The sequence below is a fragment of the Nothoprocta perdicaria genome, unplaced genomic scaffold (assembly GCF_003342845.1).
Source record: "Nothoprocta perdicaria isolate Ctin4 unplaced genomic scaffold, notPer1 scaffold_6, whole genome shotgun sequence".
Taxonomy (NCBI): domain Eukaryota; kingdom Metazoa; phylum Chordata; class Aves; order Tinamiformes; family Tinamidae; genus Nothoprocta; species Nothoprocta perdicaria.
Window position 1 is genome coordinate 4,237,969 of NW_020455865.1, and position 12,996 is coordinate 4,250,964.

Below are 12,996 nucleotides of genomic sequence, written 5' to 3' on the forward strand. Positions count from 1 at the left end.
GCACCGGGTGCCCTGTGCATCTTAAACTGGCCTCCAAGCGAGGCCACGGCCTCTGCGGAGGCAGGAGACCCGCTCGGCACTGACATCCCGGGCTGCTCTTCTGCTGGGGCGGCCGCTCGCTCGCTGGGAGCACTGGGAGCACTGGGTGCACTGGGAGCACTGGGTGCTCTGGGTTTACGGAGGGCGCTCTGGGCAGCTCGACCCCCCTGGCATCCCCCAACCTTGGCTGCCCCCGATCTCCGCAAAGCCGCGAGCGGGTCGGACCCCCCGCCGGCCGCAGCTCCGGTGCCGCCCGACGTCCCCCCGCGAACAGCCCAAATGGGGGGTCCCGGCGCCACAAGTCGCACAAAGCGCCGGCCCCGTCTAATCCGCGCGCCCGCAGCACCTGCACCCCGGCCCGGCTGCGATGAAAGGGGCGCGAGCGGCCGCTGCCAAGATCAGAGGCTTCTTTGCAGCGGCCTTGAAATAGGATTTCCTCGAGGGATGAGGCCGGGAGCAGCTGGGGGGGCCGGTGCTGGTGGTGCCGGGGGGGATGTCCCCCCTGGAGCTCGTGCAAAACCCCAGGGAAAGGGGTCCCCAACTGCATCCACAGGGATCCCCAAGGAAGTCGCTGCCCGCGGGGAGGAAAACAAGTGTTTGGTGCAAAACCCCGGACTGCGGTCTTCAATTCTGCCCTGGAGCAGCAACGGGGGAGCCTGAGAAACCGAAACCTCCTCCTGGGCTCCGATGGTGGCGAAAATCACGGAGCGACCCCCGTGGGGAAGGGGAAAAGGGCCAAGGAGCGACGCGGTGACGTCCCCAGCGCTCGCGCTGCGCCCGGGAGCCTCGACTTCAACAGCACCGACCCGCTCTGCCTCCCACCTCGGGCGCCTTTACTGTAAATATACTGGTACTCTAACGCGATTAAATATTTAGTAGGCGGGGAACAGAAAAAAAAAATAACGTCTCAGGCTGCCTGTCTCTTTCAATAACCATTTGGGCTGGACTCGCAATGTCCGTAATGCAGCTCGTTCGCCGAGGCTGCAGCATTAAAGGAAGCCTGTCAGAGCAGCTCCGAGCCTGCCCGCTGCTCCCAAAATAGCCCTCGCGCTGGATATAGCGCTCGGAACAACGCCGGGGGTCATCGTTCACCCGATGTAGACGCTTTAGCAAAGCCACGTTGGGGGGTTTTTCGGGTTGCTGCTGTGGTGATGAAGGCTCCTGTGGTGATGAAGGCTCCTGTGGTGAAGGCAGCGCCGTCTCCGCAGCTGTTTGCAAACCCGGAGACCCCAAAGTGTCCCCATGAGGGCCCTGCTCCCCGCGGGACGGGCCCTGCAGCTCCTCACGGAGACGTTCCTGTCAACGGGAGAGCCGACGTGCTCGGAGCCCGGACGCACCTGGATTTGGGGATGCAGCTTTGCGGGAGGCACCGGGGGGATCTCATCCCTTCCCGGCCCATCCGCCTGGGAAGCGGCAGCCAGGATGGGCCAGGGAAGCCGGTTCCATGGCCGCGCTCCGGGAACGGGAGCCGGTCGCGGGATTTGGGAGCGTCCGAGGCGCTGGGGCCACGCAGGGCACCAGGCTGCCGCGGACCCCTCCGCGGCGCCGGCACCGGCCTCACGCCAGGCCAAATTTCCACGGGCTGCAAACTATTCCCTAAGCCGCCCCCCCCCCCGATAAAAGGCTGCATCAGAAAGAGAGATTTCCATAATTTATAGTATGGGTATTTCACTGGGGAGCCTCACTAATCTGTACTTACAGATACATTTAAGAAAATGCATCCTCCCGCAATCCTGCGCCATTTACGACTATTGGCACAATCCGTAATACTCAGTCTTCAATTAAGGGACACCTTAGGGTTCATTATCACACAATTGCTCCCTGTGAACCATGCCAAATGCCGTTTTGGCACAGGGCTCGCAAGATGAATTAGAAGGAAGTCTTCTCGGTAATGCCCACTCCCAATTCCCATCAGCAGCCTTTATGCCCTCCTCGAGCCCTTTTTTCCCCCCTCTCGCTTCTTTCCAAGTGGCTTTTACTATCCCATCTTTCACTGTCTCCCTTGATTCTCTGGAGGTGGATTGAGAGAGGCTGCATCTCCTTCCCTTCCGGCTCTCAAGGCGCCTCCCGCTCCCTGCCTTGCAGCTGGGATCTTCTCTCCTCCCTCCCTTCCCCCTGTGTGACGGGGGCTGCAGACGCGGCCGGGGCAGCGGAGCTGGACGGACATCAAGTTGGCGGAGCTGGAAGCCCGTTTGGAGGAATGGGATGGATGAAATCGCTGGAATTGTCCCCAAATTGGGCTGGGTTGGGGTCAGCAGCAGCGTCTGCTCCTCAGCGCCCCGCACAGATGCCCCCTTTAAACTCACCCCGTTGCAGCCCCGAGAAGGAGGGTCGGGCACGAGGCCGGTGCCCCTTGAGCGCCGTATCAGGACCAAGGTGCAGGACAGCAACAGGTTCCGCCTAGTAAAACCCAGGCTCGGACTCCACACCAGGCACCCGAGTGTTCAGACAGCTGTGGATCAAAGTCTCCGTGTCCGTCCTGCTAGAGACAATTTGCTTTTATTAAAATAATCTTTATTAAAATAATCTTTATTAAAATAATCTTTCTGGCCCCTTCTTCGGGACGATCTAGTGCCTCGGTGCCGGGAGACACTCGGCTGCGACCCCCCTAGAGCTGCACTGGACCCAGAGAGAACTCGGGCCCAGAGAGCTGCACTAGAATTAAGGCTCAGCTTGACAGAACCCGAGTCCTCCCAAACCAGCAACAGGACCCGGCGCAGAGCAAAACGAGAGCAAACGGAGTCAACGAGACCGCCAATACTTGGCCCACAAGACACCTTGTGGAAATTTTATTATATAGAGTGTAAAATGCAACTGTCAGTCAAATAAAAAGAACACTTTTTTTTTTAAAACACCATGCTCAACATTATCCAATTGCGCTTCTTTATAGTTAGACATTTCAAGCATAAGGAAAAATAAGGAAAGAAACCCAAGAACAGTAACTTCAGTACATTTCAAAACGGAATGTCCCGCAGGTCAATTAAAAATGCAAGAAAAAATAGCTTCAATTCCGTTTTTTTCCTTTAAAAATACACTGTTATCTGTACAAGAAACACTACAGTAAACATTGGAAATCATATTATCCCTTTTATTAAATCAAAATTATTTAGCGCATACTGTGGTTAATACTAGATTCATTTATTTCTCTAGGTAATTTGACAAATATTAGATAAGAAAATATTTAAAAGAAATGTAAAAGCAAAAAACACCTTGGAATTAAAAAATAGTTACTACCTTTTATATGGTTTTATGTTCCACAGTGTTTGTTAAAGGTACTAATAGCAGATTCATTTTAATATTAAAAATAACAGTATTTATATTTCTGAGAGCATAGAGGAAGGTTTTTTTGTTTTTTTTTTTGTTTTTCTTTTTCTTTTTTTTTTTTAAACAAGCTTGGAGGTCTTAGATACATAAATGCAACTAGCAATGGAGACATGAAAAAAATGTATTGCTAAAAAAATTAACACGTTTTTATATTACCCCTTTAGAACTCTAGAAATTATACAAACCCTACAAAATGCCCCCCCCAATAACTTGCCTGACAGCAAAACAGTAATTGTCTCAATACAGAATTCACATAATTAATTACAATACATATTATAGTTCAGTTTTTTAAAAAATGCAATAAAATCAAAGACAGCCAAGGTACAAGAAATGAGAAGTAAAACATTTAATGAATTTACATATTTAAGAATATTTAAATACTGTTTAATTTTTTTTTTTTTCTTTTTAGGATTTGTTACATACCACCTAAGACTTCCAAGCCACTCTTTCTGTTGCAACAGAAAAGATGGAAAATTAAAAAGGAAAAAAAAAAAAAAAACACACAAAAAAACACATGTTGAAATGTCACAGCTCTGGGGTGCGTTTTGGTGCCTGCAAATTCTCTGGCTTCTCTCCAAAAAGAATCCCGGAGTTTTTACAAATTTGGAAACAAAATCACCAGCATGTCCATAAGTTTAGTACATTACTAATTGTTCCTGATTCTTAGAAAAGTTCAGTATAGATTATCCTACAGCTAGTGTTTCACAAACAAACAGAAAAAGTCTTCATCAAAACGTTGCAAATCTAGAAACCTCTGTTACAAAAAGGTTTTCTTCCGCAATGATTCCGAGAAAAAAAATTGCCACGAGGACCTTGTTCTACTGCTCCTGGAGAGGGAGAGAGCACAGGGAAGAGTTACTCGGCTGCAGCGAATTCCCAAGGCTGCTCCCGGCTCCGAGGGCTGCGGAGAGCCCTGCTCCTCCGCGCGCTCCTTGCTGCGGCCGGTGACTTTTATCGAACCCGATCTCTCTTCTGCAGAGGGCCAGGCTCCACGGGAGGAACGAGGAGCTGCCTTTCTGGCCGCGGCCCCGGCGGTTTCCAGACCCCGAGCTCGTTCCGAGGCTGGAAGGAGAGCGCGACTCGGGTGGGAGCAGCGGCTGACGCTGACGCCGCGTGCTGCGCGCACGGGTTCCGTGCAAATACTAACGACTATCATCGCTCTGGAAAGCCCTGCCAGAAGGATCAGGACAAACCCCACAGAAAAGCCAGGAAAATGACTCCAGGGCTTAGGCGCTCGGTGAGGTTAGACCTGACTCAACAGCTGGTTAAGCTGATTTTTTTTTCCTCCCTCAGTAATCATCCTCTTCCTCTCGGGGCCCCATCCTTGCCAGGCAAACACCCAGCTCCAGTCTAGTTTAGTTTAGTGCAAAGCTTCCAAGGCAAAGGCAAAGCCTGCACTCGTGGGCCAGCGCTGTGTGATCTTTAACTTCATGCTACTTTGACAGCACAGATCTATGATCTTACTTCAAATTTCCCAGAAGCCACAAAACAGCCTCAGACAGAAGGTCCCCAGGAAGAGAGGAAGTAAAAACAACGGTGATGATTAAGACAAACAAATAGGCTGTATTGGGAATGATACTGCCCACTGACCATCAGTAAGTAGGAGCAAACAAGTTTTCACTTCTTTGATTCCTTCCCTAGCCACAAACATCCCTCGGCCTCCCTGCACAACCCCAGCGTGGCCTCCATCCCGGCAGGGCAAGACCCTCGTCCCCAGACCCCGCCGGGAAAGAGCTGTGGGATTGAGGGGACTGCCAATACCGACCTGGCTGTGGGCCTGAGCCTGGCCTAGTGTCTGCCCGTAGTAGGCAGCCTGCTGTCGGTAATACTCTGCCCAAGCCATCGTGTAGTCCGGCTGGGAACTCGCCTGAGAAGCGGCGCTGGCGGCGTGACCTGCAGCACAAGGGAGAAAGGGAGCAATGAGCAACGCGGCGAGACGGAGCCCAGGCTCGGGATCTCCTTTTGCAAAGCTTAAGGAACAGCCAGCCCCCTTCCAGCAGGTGCAGGTATCTGAAAGAGCCAGAGCAGCTACGTGCTGTGTGGGGAGGATAGGAGAGGTTCTAGAGGACAGGAGAGGCTTTAGGCTGCCCTGCGGGTCACAAACTGAGCGCACGAGAGCGTCCCCGGCGCCACGGCACTGTCCGCGCTCGGCCCGAGGGCTCCGGCAGCGCCGCGGCAAAGGCAAATCCAGAGCTGGCATCCCGGGGAGGAAAGGGAGGTCCCCGGAGCCTCCCTGCCCTTGCTCGACCCGGCTGCAGCCCTCGGGGTTCTTGTCACACGGGAACGTTGCGGCCCGACTGCTGGCGTGGGCACGGAGCCTGCCGGGGGCTGCAGCAACAGGGGAGCTCTCGGCCGGAGCCCTACGTGCCCCGTCACCACGAGGCGGGCACCAAAGGGCCTGGGGAAGCTTAGGCTGGCAGAGGATGGCGAGCCAAGTCCTTGGGTTAGTTAACTCTGCTCGTAACAAGGGTCGATTCACCTCCGGTGGCCCTGTTTCACTCACTCTGTTTTTTGTAATACTCCTCCCATGCTTTGCTGTAATCGGGATGGCTGTTCTGCTGCTGGCTCTGTTGGCCTGTGCAAAGATGACAACAAGGGGCACGTCAATAGGGAAGAGGTGGCAGTTCCCAGCTTGTGACATCCTTCCACTAGACAGCCCTGCCTCTAGCTCGGTCCACGCTTCAGCTTCCACCTCTCCAGATGTCGGGCACCTCAGCTGGGGAAGGCGGAGGGAAAGGTCCTGCCTTGGTCCTGGGTTCCTGACTTCACCTCCGCTGTGCCCTCATCAAGGGCATCAGGGCACACGCTCCCACCGCCGGGTCCTGCTGCAGCCAACGCACACAGGTTGGCAGCTGCTGGGTTTGCCTCTCTGCCGCTTGCTTCTAAAAGGGGGACAAGGGGCTCAAGTGCCCGACGGGGCTTCAGCCCTGCCACCGTTTCAGCCAAGGGGATGCCAAGGGGCTCCCTGGCTGCAGTGCTGGCAGGGCTGCTCGCTCTCGCGGCAGGGCAATGCCCCGGGCACAAGGCTGAGCCTGGCAATGCTCCGGGCACAAGGCAGAGCCTGGCAGTGCCCCTGGGCACAAGGAGCTGTGCCCGGGCAGCCCGCGGGGTTACACGAGGCGCCCGCTGGAGCTCAGGGCCAAACCCCTGGGCGCTGCCGCCGCCTCCTCCGCCACGGGAGCACCGGGGAGCTGCAGTTGTGCACGAGGGGCTGAGCGGGGCCCTGGGGGAGGCTCCCGGGGAGCCGCGCGAGGGAAGCGGGGCCGGCGCTGCAGGATGCCCTGCAGCAGAGATGCCCCGAGCTGCCCCCAGCAGCCAGGCACGCGGCTCCTGCGCAGCCCAGGACACCGCCCAGCACAGGGCAGCCCCATCAAGCCCTCCTTTTCTCTGAGCCCATTTGCAGGGGACGGTCCCCCCGAGCTGGCTGCAGCAGCAGGGACCTGGGAGCAGGAGCCCCTTCATCCCAGGGCCCTCAGTAGGACATGCAGCACCCAGCACCCCGAAGAGGCGACGCAGCCGTTAGGAAAGCGCCAAGGGAGGCGAGCAGAGCGAGGGCGCCGAGGCCGGACACGCAGGAGGGCGGCAGGGAGAGCAGGGAAGCTCCTGCAGCCCGTGCGGCCGCAGGAGGGCTCTGACCTGGGGAAGGGGCTACATAAAACAAGCGTGAAGTGGGTGGAGGGAACAGGGCAGCGGCGCCCCGGCCGGGGGCATAAGAGCGGGTTAAAAGACTTGACCAAGGCTGCAAGTCAGGACCTTTGCTGGCAGAGGTCAAGGCTGCCTCAACTGTCCACCTGCTAATGCCAACAAAGGGCCTCCTTCAATGCCTTTTCTTCTAGGAGAATTACAGTCCGCAGCAGGCTGAAAGGACACGCAGCTAAATGCGCCGCCCGGCAAAACGCTTCCCCGGCCAGTTCATTTATTGAAGATGAGGGAAGTAATTAAAATCTAAATACATGTGTAGGGCCGGGGGTCTGCTCCTCCTCCCGCTCGGAGGGCACTCGCGGATGTGGCCCTAGGAAGCGGGTTTGGAGAGGGAATCGGGGGGCTCTGTGACAGGGCTAGCAAAGCCACGGGGGAAAAAAAGCACTTGCTTTGAAGAGGCAGGAAAGGGAACCTTCGCAAGAGTGTTTTCAAATTAAAACTTGAAGCGTAAAAACAGGTATTTACCTAGTTTCTTATAATAATCCTCCCACGCCTTGGTGAACTCCACCTGGCCTGACTGGGTACCATTGTGATCTGCAGCAGGAGAAAGCAGTGAAGTCTGCTTAAAGCACAGCATTATCTCGTGTGTCCTCTCTGCTTACCAAGACTGCCTTCAGAGTGCCTGGCTACAAACAGGAACACGGAGCAACCTGAGCGGACGTGTGACCACAGAGCTCATGTTTTCCACCAGGTTCAACAGCAGAAATAAGGGATCTGCCCCCAAAACCATTGCCCGGGGTACTAACCCCACACAGGGGTGGGGTTATGGGGGAAGGAATGATGTGAGCCTGGAGGCTTCACAGATCTTGGGAGACACCAGAAACTTGACGAATTAAGTGCAAAGCAGTTGTTTTCATTTCTGAGCATGCGAACTGCACTATCAGCATCAGGTGATTCAAAGGACCTGTGTTTTTTATATCCCCAATGCCAGGAGGTAACTGGGGCACATTACAGCAAGGTGAGTTCTCCCCAGTGCCTGGCAGGCAGGGTAAGAGGATGTTCAGGAGAGGTGAGGAAGAAGAAGACAAGTTATTTGGGCGAGTTGCAAAGACATCTCTCAAGGGAAACAGCAAAGCACATTTCACAAGCATGTATTTAACACAGGCTTTATATGGAGACAAATAATACAGCGTCCAAGGGCAGAGGGGTGGCAGCTGGCTGGACAGGAGGATCATTTCCTTCTAGAAATGCTACATGTTTTCCCTGCTGCATCGACTGCTCTCCTTGTGCAGGAAAACGCCTGCTTCCCAAAGCCTAGGAAAGGCCAGCGCTCTTGCGTGTGCACAGGAAAATCTGAATAATAATTTTCTTGAGAAGTGTGTGCTAATGGGAAATACTCTGCAGGATCATATTATTTCACTCCTCTCCAAAAGAATGCATACTGGAATTAAGAGTCTGTTGTGTTGCTAAAACAACTATAGCACTTACAGGCACCTGTCATTAGAACTCTTTGATTTAAAACCCCTTTATGGTGCTTAGATTTAGTTTTCACAAGCCCAGACTACCTGAATGAACTTACTACCTGAAAAACTAGGACAGAACCATGTCTTTTGGACACAATTAACCTTTTCTGTCACATGAACTTGGAGATTACCAAGCAGACTGGGCACCTGCTTTGCTTTGGCAAGCCCTTTTTCCGACTGCTCAAGTCTCAGACATGATGAAGATGTGTTCCTAACATCAATAACTTCAGTTATCTGGAAATGAGGAATTCCCCACTCCGTGCTGATTTTTACTAAACAGAGTTTTGGGAAGGAATGATGCTTCAAACCCTGAAGAATGACAGTCAGCCAGACCCAGTGCCAGCACCCTGAAGGAGAAGCCTCAACATCAGGGGTGATGTGGGTTCAGCTTTTGAACCCATAACATGTGTGGCACTGCTACTTCTCTATTTATCTGAAAGCCAGTTATCCTGTTGGCTTCGTTCCCAGTGGTTAGCACTATGCACGCTGATCAGTTTTCATCAACTCCCAAAAGGAGATAAGGGGACACTATTAGAGTTGGTGAGAACAAATCTGGATAAGAGCCAAAGCTATCCCCTTCTCCATTTTCTGCCCTTGCTTCCCAGTGTTTCCATCAGACTGGGAGCTAAACAATGAGAAGAACTCATAAGGGACATCTATATAGCAGCAAGGATTGATAAGGTCAAGAGCAGAGCGATGGGGAGAAATCACCACCACACATGCTGCGTGGGGCTGGCAAGTGCTTGCCTGGAAAACCCTGGAGGGAGAGAGCCTGAGGCAGAAAGGATTTTGTTATGAGAGAGGACTGCCTGAAAGGGCCAAGTTTCTACACAAAGAGAGCAGACATAAGCAGTTAGGTGCACAAAAAAACGGTTCCAGGCAGTTTCTGAACCTTATTCTTATTCTGAACTCATGTACCACAGCACATTTGTATCCAGCTCCTTTGCTCAGGGGCTGCTTCTGCTCTTTTCACACAGTTGGTCTCAGGGAAGCACCTGTGTCTTGTGGGCACGAAGCAGAACACGGGCAGAGAACATCAACCCTTCTCCAACCCAGGGCTTAAACACTTACTTGGGACTTGCTGTCCAGGCTGCTGCCACGTCTGGTAGGTACTGCCCCAACCCTGCGTCATGAACGCCTGAGGACCACTACAGAGGACAAGAAGACATACTGAAGTAGACAATAAAATACGGAACAGGCCACGTGAACGAAGTCAACCACAGAAATGAATTACTACTTGTAGTCAGAAACTGCTGAACAAATGGGTCAACACAGAAACAACATGAAACACTGTAGGTGTGAATGCCAACTAGGTTGAACTTTGTCTTCTTGAAGCCAAATGAGGACACACTGTATTCAGCAGCATCCCTTGTGCTGTATGTGATTCACACTTCTTCCCATGCTCTCCCTGCACTAGCAGCGGGAATTCTGGAAATGCCAGCTCCTAATTCTCTTAAAATTTAAGATCTAAAATCCTTCCTTAAGACAATCTGAAAAACTTCTGAGAACTCAGTCATAAGGCTCCATTCATATCCTTTCAGAGTTCTTCCCTGAATGTTCTTAGCTCCCAGTATTTCCCCACAGCCATCCCAAAGAGATGGAAGAACTTACTTTTGATGAGGTGTTGCAGGTGCTTGGCTGAACGGACTTTGACCAAACCCTCCAGGTCCTCCCATGCTGGTACCCTGTCATGAAACCCAAAAATATTTCAAGCCAGCTCTAAGCCCAGGTTGGGAGCAGCTAATATGAGCAACAAGAAAGGGAAGAAAGCCTGGGATGTGTTCCACTAAATCCCAGCTGGAGGAGACCGATTCTCCAAGCACCGAGTTCTCAGGACTCTCAGCACACTTAGCTTCAGAAGCAACTTTGGCCAGCCCACAGAAGAGTTAACAAAACCTTGGCACAGCCAAAGCTTTGCTCAAACAGCTTGGATCCTGGGTATCAAGCTTTCTCTTCTCAGGTGTTTCACTACACAAGTTGCTTTTCAGTTCTACCATGCCTTGGGCCAGTGTTTTCCTCACCACCTTTTATCCAAGTCTCCCCCTTCAGCAGTTCCATCCTGACATTATTAAGCTTCAATACCACAGCACTGCATTAAGTGGAAAATAAAAGTCATGCAGGATTTACTGGCGCAAGGAGTTGAGTGTTACTTTCAAAAAGATGGTGCCAAGATTGTGCCACTCTCAGACAGTAACACCACTGTCTTCTCTTCAAAATCTCATTTGACAGCCTTCTTGTACCTTATTAAAGCTTTTTTCCTCTCCCTCCTACAGCTGCACTACACTTGATTACATCAGCAAACAGTCTGATGCTTCTGGGGCCACAGCGAGGACTGATCTAATGGATGCTGGAGGGCCAAAGTTCAGAACGGCTGCTAGGAGGCAAGTGGTATTGAAGGTAAATAAGGCAAGCACATGTACTCTGTGCCACGCTTTAAGTCCAGGCCTACACATAGCTACAAGCAAGAGCACCACTTCTGAAAGAGGTGAACATCACCAGAGGAAACTTACACCAACTTTCTCATCTATGAGATGTCTAGCGAGCTCAATCTGCTGGGGAATTCCTCTGATTGTGAATATTCGAACACCAGGGTCCGTGTTTGGAGGCGGGTTTCTCTGGAGCTCCACGTGAGCTCCCGACTGTTGATTTATGCTCTTGATGTTCTCACCACCTGAAGAAAAGAAAATCAAGACATAAGAAGGGATGTTCAGCATCTCTTTCCATAAAACACAACTAACAAAGGCTCTGGTAATGAGAATATAGTTTCAGATACCCACAACTGCTGCTTAAAGAATACAGATAATGTGGACATTGCTAAGCTCCTAACAAGATGCATGATGACCGAGATGCTTCTAAGTCATCCCAAAGTGTAAGAACTGTGCTGACTGAATCCCCACCAGCTCCAGAGCTTCTGGACACCTATTCATATTTCTCAAGAAAAGAGAGTCATCTTCAGCTAAAATATGTTTTTTCTTTCTGCCATAAGACTTGTTTCTGTTGCTAGACCGTTCATTCAAAGAGTGACCAGCCACGTACCTTAGAGCATAAAATAAAGCTGGAGTTTTCCCAAAACCAAGCAATTTTCAATAGGTTCCCTTAAGCAAACCTCAGCTTACACCATTGCCTATTCACAATGCACCATAAAGCAGCCCTTCATGCAGCTGGAGCAGTGCTGGATTCTGCTGTCTTGCAGTATTTTGGAGTTGTGCACGCAGCGAACATATCTGACCACTCTGCCAGCTGGATTTACACAGGAACACTTCAGCTAGGATGCAGCAGGGCTGGCCAAAGTGGATGGGATTTCCTGAAAACCTGTTAGGTCTCGGTATCTTAATGAGATTTGCTTAACAAAAGCTTCAGCCACCGTTACAATGGTTCAATTCTTCCCCTGGAATCTCACACAACTTACAGATCGGCTCCACTCAACTGGAGAAATTACAGGGTGTGGGGAAAGAAGGGGTTTTTACATCCTTTAAGTCACAAACCTGGATGAAATCAATACCCAAAAAGAAGAACTGTGAGCCGGAAAGAGAGTAAAGGAGACTAACCAAAGATTTGTTTTAATTAAAGGGGTACCCAAACATCATCTCATCAATTTTGCTCACATTTCCAGCTCCATACATGCCCCACAACTTCAAAACACACTGTGGATGCTGTAGACACTTGCTCACTTCATTGTAAGGACTCCTGACCTTTTGAACATTTTAAAGCCTTTTTAGAGAGGGCAGAAGGAAAAGTTGCCCAAGGGCAATTAACTCTTTCTAGATGAATTTTAGAGGATGTATTTAACAAAGAATAACCATGTCACATCTCCGTGCAGAGAACAGGGCTTGCACTGTGTGGCCAAGGCGCTGATTTTCAGTAACGCATGGGAAAGCAGCAAGATGCAATTTTCCAAACCAAGAGGTTTCACTACATTTATGTCAGATGCAGATTTGTATCAAGCCCAACTGGAGGGAGATGGGAGCTGGCTGCCACTTCATCAGATTACGGAAAACCTGCAGATCCTTTTAGCCACTTTGGAAGCTGCAGGAGCAGAACTTCCTCGCCGCGCGACAAACACAGGTTGCTCCTAGGACTGGATCCTCCTCGTTTAGCAGGAATCTGCTCTTTTTCTTCTCGTCCTCCCGTGTGCAGATGCCAAAGTACTCCCTCCCATGCCTGGAACATGCAAAAGAAGCGACGCAGCCCGGAAGGAGTTCACCTTCCTCTCACGAGGAGGTGACCCGCTCGGCACACGGGCACTGTCTATAGACACATTCAGCCGCCCGCTCCATTCTTCTACCTGATGGGGGGCAGAAGTGAGGCGAGTGTGGCCCCCCAGCTGGACGTGAAATCGGAAAGCAATTAATCAAACCTGCTAAAAGGCAGCGCTGACAAGAGCCAGGCCGGCCACGTTATCTGTCAATATTGCTGTATTTATCATGGAAATCCAGCGGGGGCCCAGAGAGGCTGCAGGCAGTTTCCA

General features: G+C 51.5%; 1 protein-coding gene across 1 annotated transcript in view; it reads right to left on the reverse strand.

Annotated features, from left to right (window-relative positions):
* Positions 1–3,578: 3,578 nt before the first annotated feature.
* The window catches only part of FUBP3 (far upstream element binding protein 3), a 41,739-nt gene continuing 32,321 nt past the window's right edge, over positions 3,579–12,996 (reverse strand). The window contains exons 14-20 of the mRNA XM_026049575.1: positions 11,039–11,199; positions 10,140–10,213; positions 9,600–9,676; positions 7,531–7,599; positions 5,867–5,938; positions 5,129–5,256; positions 3,579–4,190 (exon numbers count right to left, since the gene is read on the reverse strand). Of these exons, the coding sequence (XP_025905360.1) occupies positions 4,182–4,190; positions 5,129–5,256; positions 5,867–5,938; positions 7,531–7,599; positions 9,600–9,676; positions 10,140–10,213; positions 11,039–11,199 (590 nt within the window). The 3' untranslated portion in view covers positions 3,579–4,181. The remainder of the gene's footprint in view (positions 4,191–5,128; positions 5,257–5,866; positions 5,939–7,530; positions 7,600–9,599; positions 9,677–10,139; positions 10,214–11,038; positions 11,200–12,996) is intronic.